The 11647-nt window shown below is 44.2% G+C and overlaps 1 protein-coding gene across 1 annotated transcript in view; it reads left to right on the plus strand.

The window, feature by feature from the left end:
* The window catches only part of Chrna9 (cholinergic receptor nicotinic alpha 9 subunit), an 11298-nt gene extending 9849 nt beyond the window's left edge, over window positions 1–1449 (plus strand). Inside the window, exon 5 of the mRNA XM_021163672.1 lies at window positions 908–1449. Coding sequence (XP_021019331.1) covers window positions 908–1449 — 542 coding nt within the window. The remainder of the gene's footprint in view (window positions 1–907) is intronic.
* The last annotated feature ends 10198 nt before the right edge of the window (window positions 1450–11647 follow it).

Consider the following 11647-nt stretch of genomic DNA (forward strand, 5'->3'; position numbering starts at 1 on the left):
TGGGGGTAGGGACAGGGTGGGGTGGGGGCGGGGCGGGGGCGGGGGTGGGTGCTGGTGGCCCTTCACCCACATCCGGGTCCTGCTGAGGCAAGGGCAGACCTCCCTTTTGCTCTCCTTCTTACCGCATTGAGGCATGAAGGTCTCCATTTCAGTTAGGCTGGCTGGTCTGTGAGCCTTGGGGCTCTGCCTGACTCTGCCCACCATCGCTGGAGACATAGGCACGCGGAGCCATATGTGCTTTTTTACTTGGATGCTGGGGACTCAAACTCGGGTTCCCGTGCTTACAGAGCACGTGATCTCACCCGCGGAACCATCTCATCCTTCGGCTTTAATTGCTAGTCTGTTTTCCCTGTTGTTCAGTGTTTACTTCATTTACATGTACCCTTCCTATGTCTTTCTTTCTTCTCTACTTTTCCTGTACTTTTGCCTTAGGCAAAGAAATCACATTTAAGGACAGCTTCTAGCTGTCTCCTTTCTCAGGCTATAGGGATTGTTTTCCATAACCATGAGGCCTGGAGGTATTCTAAGAACAGTCAAGGGCCATTGTTGTCTGTTGGATGAGATTGGACTGGTTTTTCACATGCTGGTAAACATTGGTGAACTGTTTAAATTACAGTCCAGGGTGGTAGGGAGTGTCATTTCTGTTATAGCTACCTGTACCTTTGTAAGTTGGAGACTTACTACACTTGTTTTATAGAGCACAAAGTTCAAGTTTACACTTTGCTTTGATTCTGAGTCTAGTGGGGGTAATGATTCTGGATTTCAAACTTAGAAAGTCAGATTCGAAAGTCTCTACTGCTGACCACCAGGGTAGACCTATTTCTTCGGAATGGTGTCTGATTCTTTTTTCATTGAATATGAAGAGATAAAAAAATGAACTTAGCTGGTGGTGTTCCTTTCATTCCAGGAAAATACTACATAGCTACCATGGCCTTGATCACCGCCTCCACAGCCCTTACCATCATGGTGATGAATATCCACTTCTGTGGGGCGGAAGCCCGGCCAGTACCACATTGGGCTAAGGTGGTCATCCTGAAATACATGTCCAGGATCTTGTTTGTCTACGATGTGGGTGAGAGCTGCCTTAGCCCCCGTCACAGCCAGGAGCCAGAACAAACCACAAAGGTTTATAGCAAACTCCCAGGGTCCAACCTGAAAACATCCAGAAACAAAGACCTTTCCAGAAAGAAGGAACTGAGAAAACTCCTAAAGAATGACCTAGGGTACCAGGGTGGGATCCCCCAGAATACTGACAGCTACTGTGCACGCTATGAAGCACTGACAAAAAATATTGAATACATTGCCAAATGTCTCAAGGACCACAAGGCCACCAACTCCAAGGGCAGCGAGTGGAAGAAGGTCGCCAAGGTCATAGACCGTTTCTTCATGTGGATTTTCTTCGCTATGGTGTTTGTCATGACCGTCTTGATCATAGCAAGAGCAGATTAGAAAGAAAGAGGAGGAGTGGGTTGGTAGACATTTGATATTTGGAGGAAAAAAATCAATAAAATTCACCTGTGATCTGCATCAGTGTTTGAGTTCAATTGCTGTTCATACATAATTTAGGGATAGGTTCGGTATGCTTTTATTCTTAACTTCAATCAATATCGTAGCTGCGTGTCAGGTTAAATCAAGCAGGAGATGAAAACTTTCAAGGATAAAGGGATGAAGGAAGAAAGTGAGAAAGGAGCCTCTTCACAGCCTCCCATGATGGGGAGAGGTGGCCCTCACAGCCTCCCATTTTAGGGAGTGGCAGCTCTCAGTTTATGTAATTCTTTATCTCTTTATTATTGCAGACAACAAAACACGGTGAGTTCCTATTTAAGATTTAAAGCAAGAAAAGACAAAACAATTCATTCTCTCTTATCTCTAGTAAAACTTTTTTTTTTAAATAAAAAGAAATGAATCCTGTAGACTCAGCATGATAGACACCTCAGGGGTGCCCTGTTCAGATGGGGTGCGCTGTAACCCAAGTCTGAATGGCAAATTAAAAATTTTGTCCTGGCCCGTTTATGGTAATTACATCACACCTGTAATTCTAGCCCTGGAAAGGCAGAGGCAGGAGGATGACCACAGTGCAAGGCCAGCCTGGTCTGTATGAAGACTATGTAATAAGATCCTATCTCAAGAAAAATTAAATTAAATACATCAACAACAAAGGTTATTATTATTTTTTTTTTGTCCCACAGAAAGTCTAGTTTCAGACATTAGAGGGAAAGAATTTTTCTTTTCATATTGGCAACACCACCTTTGTTCCTTTGCACTCTAAGGATGAGGTCGTTGCCATATTAAGCCTTTAATTAAAATAAGATAGGCTGGGCTGTACTTGCATTAGGCCTTTTATTAAAACGACAGCATCAGCAAGCTGCATTCACTCACGGATCCATCTCCTCTAACCATGAGTGTCACAGCGAAGCTGTGCACACGTCAGGCCACTTATGACCGTGACAGTGCTGTGGGCTAGGCGGACAGGTGTCACCCTTTCTTCTTAGAGGAAGAAACTGGGGTCTCTCAGGAGAAGGCGGGTGTTAGTTACCTACCTCTTCAGTGTTCAGCTAAGTGATACGTGGGCAGGAAGGAGTTCCTCTCTAAATACGTTGGTCCAAGTAGAATCAGGCCTGCTAAAGCCATAAAAGATTATAATTTAAAACGAAGAGAGATGGAACAATTCCTATTTTAATTTTTTTTTTTTTTTTGGTGTGGGGTTTTTTTCGTGTTTCTGGACAGGATCTTATGTAGCCCAGGCTAGCCTCCAATTTACTTTGTAGCGAGTGCTGACCTTGAACTCTGGGTTCTGCTTCTACCTCTCAAGTGCTCAGATTGTGGGCATGAGACTCCACAGCCGGGTTCTCGTTCTTACCTTTCTACCGTAATTCACTTTCCTTAAAAACAACAGCCATTCCACACACACACACTTTTAAAGCATTTTGTTTAAAAAAAAAAAAAAAAAGCCCACAAAAAACTCATCAGGCTTGGCAGCAAGAACTGAGCCATCCCACTGGCCCCTTGATTTACTTTATACACAGCTCAGCTGCTTCTCAAATGTGACTTCAGAGATGGCTAGGCTCTAATCCACAGAACCTGCCAGTTACCTGGCAATGGGAAATCAAGATCATTAATCCCCATGACAGATTTTCTTGGGTTGTCCAAATGGGCCCAGTATAATCATAAAGATCGTCTTAAATGGAAGAGGACACAAAAAAGAACGAGCAGAAGAGATGGTGTCTAAGGATGCAGGCAATGCTGCAGGTCCTGAGAATCAGGAACCACGGGGCAACAATGTATGAACAAAGCCATGGGCACAGATTGTCTGTCCCGCTGAACATTGCTCCTAGCACACCAAGACTCATTCCAAACTTCTGGCCCTCCACACCTCCGAGATGACACATAGGTGTAAGTTTGTGATAATTTATTACAGCAGATATAGAAAACTACTAGACTAGCCAGTGAGGGCCACCCATGTTCTGTGGTTTAGACATGATTTAAATGTGTTTTCCCGAGGTCCATTGTGGACACTTGGCTCCCTGAGTGGTGATATTGGAAGATGGTGGAACCTTTAAAAGGTGTGGCTGAGAGAGAGAGACATCTTTAAGCCAGTTGGAGGCAATGCGATAAAAGGAGTTGTGGGACCACAGTCTCCAGCCTGGCGCTTGGAGATATGTTCTCTTGGCCTCCACAAGCTCTCAACACTGCATCTGCCACAAGGTGACATAGCCAGGGGTTGCTCACCAGAACCTGTGCCATGCTCTTTGAATTGTAAGCCTTAAAGACCCTGAGCTAAAAAAAAATTCTTTCTTTATAAAACTGGCCTGTAAAAAAAAAAAAGAAAAAAAGAAAGAAAAAAAGCCGGGCATGGTGGCGCACGCCTTTAATCCCAGCACTTGGAAGGCAGAGGCAGGCGGATTTCTGAGTTCGAGGCCAGCCTGGTCTACAGAGTGAGTTCCAGGACAGCCAGGGCTATACAGAGAAACCCTGTCTTGAAAAACCAAAATAAATAAAACTGGCCTGCTTTGGTGTTTCATTGGACTAACACAAACTGACTACACTGAGTCTTTTTCCAGATGTTACACTATTTAGTTGGGATAAATTTGTCTATAGTTAGGTTGAGGAGGTCTTATCAAATCACCTCTTTTTAAAAAACCAAAAACAAAACAAACAAACAAACAAACAAAAAAAACCCCAAAAACTTTATCTGAGAAATACTGAAGACCACAAAACATTTTTAAGCAAGGAGGTCTTGCAATCAGGTCTGTGTTTTGGGAATAACCCTTCAGTCACAATGAAAAGTCTATAGGAAGAGATGAAGCAGGGAGAGCTGTTGGGACTCACCTTTCCAGGTCGGAGAAGTCTCATGATGGCTTTGACAACCAGAGAGAAGAGACAAGAAAACAGGAAGATCACAGATTACAAAATAATGTAATGGAGAATACACACATGTGGTGACTGGTTGGGACAGCTACAGTGTACTCAAATGTGGTGCCTAGGAAATAGAGTTTGAATGAAACCTGAGGATGAGAAGAAATGTATCCAGCTGAGTGCTTAGGAAACCGCTCAATTGTCGGCTGGAACTCAGGCTCAAAGGGAGAACAGGGCTGGGTACATTTTAGAAGATGGAGTGATGGTGGCTCATGCCTTAAATCCCAGTACATGGAGGCAGAGACAGGTGGATCTCTATGAGACTGAGGCCAGCCTGGTCTGGGACAGCAAGGGTTACACAGAGAAACCCTGTCTTGAAAAACAAAACAAGGGCTGGAGAGATGGCTCAGCTGTGAAGGGCACTGACAGCTCTTCCAGAGGTCCTGAGTTCAATTCCCAGCAACCATGTGCTGGCTCACAACCATCTGTAATGGGATCCGATGCTCTGTTGCGTCTGAATATGTACTCATATAAATAAATAAACCAAAACAACAAAAAGAAAGAAAGAAAAAAAGGAAGGAAGAAAGGAAGGGGGGCAGGTTTGCAAGGCAGAACAGTGCCATCAAAGCAGTGACCTAGGAGTGGTACAAGAGTCAAGCCTGGCAAGATGGGAGGCATAGCCATAAGTTGGGAGACATGGCTGTGCACAGCCTGGCAGGACTTATGATGCCACCAACCACATTGCCTATTGTCCACCCACCGTGATGAGGCACACCGGGGCCTTTTGACATCCTGGTCTTTGTCTTTCTCCTCCACTGCCCCTGTGCCTACTTTTCTATCCGCCCAGGGCTCAGGCCAACCCTTGCCAACACACAGCCGTGGGCAAACCTGGCACACTGACCGTCTTAGGCAAACTGGAAACACAAGTTCTAGGATCCCTGAAGCAGTGGAAGTGAGGCCACTTATAATGTCACAGGCCAGCAAAGAGCGGTGTGGCCTTTCTTCCTTCTTCTCAGGTTACACTTTTGAAGTAGGACCCAGATGCTAGAAGTTCCTGAGTTTGTCAATAGATCTAATCCTTCCCAGCCCTTGAAAAATAAACCCTGGGACAAAGTTTCCCTGGCCTTTGTGTGTCTTTCTCTTCCTCTTAGCCAAGTTTCCTCTGAGCACGTAGGGCTCTAGTGGACAGATGTCATGTTCCAGATGGGATAACCAAAGGGAGTTGAACAAAGGACAATCTGTGGAGGTAGAGACACAAAGAGCAGAAGGAATCACGGGCCTGGCAAAGCAGAGGGGCTACAGCTAGGGCGTGTCCACCTGGAGCCAGGACTGAGAGCAGGGAGTTCTGATGGAGTGCAAGACTCTGACCCCATATGAAAGGACTTTAGGAATCTACATCCCGTCAGCATCCCTGCTGCAAGCTCCTTTCAAGACGCGCCAGGGTTGAATGTTACAGCGCAAGGAGTCTGTGCATGTTACCTCCATGTTCTCGGGACAGAGCAAGGGCAGGCAGTGTGTGAGAGATTACCGGAAACATCAGGCCCCACCTCTCCCAATCTCTCTGCCTTCGCTGTATATTTATGACTTGACTCTTCTTCCTACTCAAGTTCATAATGGACTTGCTAATAGCCGAAGGGCCCGGAAGACTCCGAGGCCTGTCCACAGCCTGCGCCACAGATCGCTGGTTCCTGCGCAGAACTCTTTGTGCGTCTGACTTCTTAAGTGGCCGTTTCCCCCTGGCTGCCGCCAGCTCCTCTTTTGCTACCAATGGTTAGTGCCCTTCAGTTTTCTGTCCTTGGCTCTCCTTCCCTAGGGTTTTGACTTAGCACATCTCTCCTGCTGATTCTAAAACTCTTTGTCCAGTCTTGGTCTCCTATTACCGTCCACCCCAGGTACTCCTTATGTCATCTTTATGGCCACCCCACACACACTTCAACATCTCACGGTCTTCCACACATTCCAAATGAGACTTGTAGTCTACACTGCATCCCAAGTCTATTCTTCCTCCTCTTCCATTCTCTGGGTTAGCGCTAGAAGAGGTGGGAGGGTGTGGTCATCTGAAGCCTAGACAGAGAGCCCACGTCCCTGACACCATATGAAAAGACTTGGGGTAATATACCTCCTCACCGGTCCTGCATCAGCTCCATTATCCAGGCTAGAAGCCAGGTGCCAAGTCTTCTGGATGCCTATCCAACCAACAACAGACCAATCGCTGGCCCATTTCATAGCTGCCCGATTCTCTGTATGCCTCTGACAAAGGTCTCATTTCAGGTCTTTGTCGTCTTTGTCTCAATGGTTGCACTGTTTTTTTCTTACCCCACTCTCCATCCACTTCGTCTTCCTCACTCCTGCCAAACTTATCTTGGGATTCTTCCACTTAAAACTTTTAAATGGCAAACTAAACGCTTACAGGATAGAAGCCAGCTTCCTTAAAGGGACAGTGAATATAACTGTGGGTTTTGTTTTCTGATACTTCAAGAAGTGTCCTTGTGTTCACCCCAGGGGTGTAGACTGTCTTCTTGGCAAACCTTCTTAGGGTTTCTCTTGCCTCCAGGGCTCTGAGATGTGACAGAGAGCAGCCGGGGGCTTTGTAGCTGTTTGCTGGTAAAAGTGAAATAAGAAGACTGACTGAATTTGTAACTCAGGCTGAGCTAGTCACATATATTTGCCCATGACTCTGAATTTTGAAGTATGTGTGGTCAAAAGAATATCAAAGACAAAAAGGCACGGGGCTGGAGAGATGGCTCAACGGTTAAGAGCACTGACTGCTCTTCTGAAGGTCCTGAGTTCAAATCCCAGCAACCACATGGTGGCTCACAACCATCTGTAATGAGATCTGACTCCCTCTTCTGGAGTGTCTGAAGACAGCTACAGTGTACTCACATATAATAATAAGTAAAGAGTATATATATTAAAAAAAAGACCAACAGGCAAGAAAGGTATGAACAGGCAACTGCACAGCCTCTTGCTTGAGAAGAAACTAGAGGTAATAGGGGAAAAACTCAAATTTAAATCAGGGCCAGGCTTGTGGGTCATATTTATTTATATTCTAGCACTGAGGAAACTGAAACAGAAGGATGGCTGTGAGTTGGAGGCCAGCCTGGGCTATAGTGAGGCCTTTTCTCAAAAAATTGGAATTGGGCAATGAATATACTGCCCCTAAACTCTTTAAAAATGAATAGAGAAAGCAAAAAGGAATTTCAGTCTATTTAAGCATTTAACTATGAAAATGGGAGTAATTTAAATCAGTGAAGAAAGGCTACCTATCAGAAAATAAAATAAGATCAGGACATTGTTTACATAATACACAAAAATTAATTTGAGTCTCTACCTTCTTTTTTTAAAAAAGATTTATTTATTTATTATTATATGTAAGTACACTGTAGGTGTACTTCAGACACCCTAGAAGAGGGCATCAGATCTCATTATGGATAGTTGTGAGCCACCATGTGGTTGCCGGGACTCGGGACTTTCGGAAGAGTCAGTCAGTGCTCTTAACTGCTGAGCCATCTCTCCAGCCCCGAGTCTCTACCTTCTTAACGCTGTGACCCTTTAATACAGTTCCTTGTATTGTGGTGACTCCCAACCATACAATCATGTTCACTGCTATTTTAGCTGTAATTTTGCTACTGTTTTGAATCGTAATGTAAATATCTGATATGCAGCAATGCCCAAAGGGGTCAAGACCCACAGGTTGAGAACCACTGGTCTAAACTCTCAACTGTAAAAACCAAAACTTTGGGAGCTGGGGAGCTAACTCTGTCTTAAAAATTCCTGCCGTGGCCAGGCGTAGTGGCGCACGCCTTTAATCCCAGCACTCGGGAGGCAGAGGCAGGAGGATTTCTGAGTTCGAGGCCAGCCTGGTCTACAAAGTGAGTTCCAGGACAGCCAGGGCTACACAGAGAAACCCTGTCTCAAAAAAAAAAAAAAAATTCCTGCCGTGCAAGCATGAAGAACTGAGCTCAGGTTCCTAGCCCCAGCTCAAGTCCCCAGCCCCAGGTAAAAGCTGCCAGTGGTGCTGCTAGAAGGGGCAGGAGTTAGAGAGACAGATACATTCCTGAATATCATCCATCAGCCAGCCAGCTCAGTAATGAGCTGCAGGGACAGTAAGGGACTTCTTGTTTTAGACAACAGTCAGAGAGAAAGAAGAAATACAGGGCTAAAGTTGTCCACTGAAACCAAGTTTGTAATACAGGAAATGGCTGAGTGAAACGCACTGGAGTCACAGCATGGATTATTGTTTAGTCACCAAAAGAAATGTTGAAGGATCTACTGATGGAAATGGGGGGAGTTCTACAAGTCTTGGTTGACAAAAGAGAGACATAAAAAAACCCTATAATATGACAGGATTTTTGTAAAGTAAATAATAACTACATACACATGCACATATATACAAATATGATTGTTTTATAGAAAAAAATAGAAAAAGTAAGGACCAGGTTATTACAGTTAACGGGTAGAGGGGATATTAACTGCTATGGTTAGGACGGGAACTAACACACAGGAAACCAAGCAAAAAGGAGAGAAAGAAATCATTCAATATGGCTGGTGTTTTTGTCCAGAAAAAAAAATGTAAAGAATTTAAAAATTCAGGGTGTTTTTGTTTTTGTTTTTTGTTTTGGACAAAGTAGCTGCAGAGTACTTCCAGGAGACTGTGTGCAGCACATATGGATCTCAGTGTTCATACTTAGAACATACTGTTTGTCATTTTAAAGTGTCCTCCGCCGTGTCTTCTCTTAGACTGTGGCCACTTCGCTGATGGGGACTGGGGAGTTTGGGGTTTTTTGTTCTTGATTTTGTTTTTGTTCACATTTGTTTTGTTTTGTTTTTGTTGTTGTTTGTCTTCATACTCAGTCTTCACACTGGACTTTGTCTGATGGTTGCTATGACCAAGTACCACCAACCACTGGCTTAGAGCAACTACAGTTTATTTCCTTGTGGTTCAGACTGAAGTTGCTGGCAGGAATCAATTGTTTGACATTTCCAGGGAAGAGCCCTTTCTTTGTCTAGCCCCCAACAGTTTCCTATAATCCTTTGCATTCCCTGGTTTTCAGCTCTTACATCCTCATACAGTGTGCCCCTGAACTGGCTCTCTATATATTTACCAAATTCTCTTCTCATAAGAACAACAGTCTCTAGATGCAGACATCAGCATGACCTAATACTAACTTGGCTGCCTCCCCAAAGACCCTGTTTCTAAATAAAACCACACTCAGAAGCCTTAGGGCCTGGGGCCTTCAACATATCTTTTGTATTTTTATAATGATTTCAAGTTTCATTCCTATTGCTGTGATAAAATACTCTGACAAAAAGCAATTTTATTTTAACTCAGCATCCCATGTTATGGCCTATTACCTCAGGCAAGTGACAGGGGAGGAGCTTGAGATAGTGGTCAGATCACATCCACAGCCCAGAGCAGGGAAAAATGAATGCATGCATTCCCACTTGCTTGCTTGTGCTCAGCTCATTGCTCTACTCTCACACAGTTCAGGACCCCCTGCTTTAGGTAATGACACCACCCATAGTGGGCTGGGTCTTCCAGCCCACCCAATGTATACTGTCGTTCATTGGTAGTTGTGCATTCCCAGTCATTCTAGGTTTTATCCTTTTAAAAATATTTATTTGTTTATTGTATGTGTGCGAGTACACTGTAGCTGTCTTAAGACACATCAGAAGAGGGCATTGAATCCCATGACAGGTGGTTGTGAGCCACCATGTGGTTGCTGGGAATTGAACTCAGGACCTCTGGAAGAGCAGTCAGTGCTCTTAACCGCTGAGCCATCTCTCCAGACCCTAGGTTTTATCAAGTTGACAATTAAAGGTGATCATCACAGAGGACACAGTTCAGTTCATACTAGACATACATTGAATGATGAAATTTTTTTTAATTTAATTGAGATCACAGAATCTTCACTAAAAGAAAAAGAAGCATAGAAATTTGAGCAATGAAATCTTTATGATCTGAATAAAAATGTAATAAAAGCAAAATGTAATTATCCATAGCCAGCAATTCAACTTTGGAAAAGTGTAATGATGATAGCAATAATAATAATAATTATTATTATTATTATAGCTGGGCAGTGGTGGTGCATGCCTTTAATCCCAGCACTTGGGAGGCAGAGGCAGGCAGATTTCTGAGTTCGAGGCCAGACTGGTCTACAGAGTGAGTTCCAGGACAGCCAGGGCTACACAGAGAAACCCTGTCTCAAAAAAACAAATAATAATAATAATAATAAGGCTGAGTTTGCCAAGCTGGATGTGCCCAGTCTTGCAATCGTGAAAGTCTGTCATGAGAGAAGTAAATTACTTTCTGACGTGATCTGAGGCATACTCCTCAGAAAGGATTCAGACCTAGTAGTGTAAAGCTGGTGAGAAGGTCATGACTGAAGAGGTCATGGGACCGAGTGGGGAACTATTACTGTTGTTTTTGTAAAATGGACACAATGTGCCCATCAAATTGCTTTCTAAATCATTGCATTTATATCCAAGGCTAGTGCTGCTGTCAGCTTTAGTGTCAAAGAGCTCCTTTTTGCAGTGAACAGCGATAAGCACAGTGACTCATATCTAGATGAAGTGATGAGAATAGGTGACCACTGAATGGTTAGCCACAGAACAGACACTGTCCACAAGGCTCAGGGACTGTAGAAGAGAGTGTGGGGAGAACCTAAGAGCCAGAGGAAGGAGTGTTCTACTGTGGAACCCTGGCCTCTGAGCATGACATGGCTGTTGCACCTCTGAATTCACAGTGGCTATGACCACCTTCACAGGGCCTGCACAAGACTGGGCCCATCAACTGTGTATTAATGAGTGGGGAGGAGGTCACGAGGCCCCATCTCTCTGAGGCTCTGTAAGCAGTGAGTGGTTGACCACAGAATGGAGAGAGGTTTTTTTCAGGGATGTAACTGCCTGTAAGGTGTCTAAGTTCCTGTAAGTAACCAGCCCCTCACCTTTGCTCGTGTAAGTAACCCTAAAGAAACTTGCAGGGTCACCAGAGGAAAAGACAGGAAGCTGAGAAGGGGAAGGGAGTTAGTGGAAGTGTGGGGAGACAAGCTAGAGCCATGGCAGATGAATATGATCAAAATACATCATATGAATTATGACAATGTCACAATGAGCCCATTATTATGTTCAGTCACTGTCTCGATTAGGGTTTTACTCCTGTGAACAAACGCCATGACCAAGGCAACTCTTTTTTTTTTTGATTGATTGATTGATTGATTTAATATGAGTATATTGTAGCTGTCTTCAGACACACCAGAAGAGGGCATCGGATCCCATTATAGATGGTTGT

Source organism: Mus caroli, chromosome 5 (assembly GCF_900094665.2).
Source record: "Mus caroli chromosome 5, CAROLI_EIJ_v1.1, whole genome shotgun sequence".
Classification (NCBI taxonomy): Eukaryota; Metazoa; Chordata; class Mammalia; order Rodentia; family Muridae; genus Mus; species Mus caroli.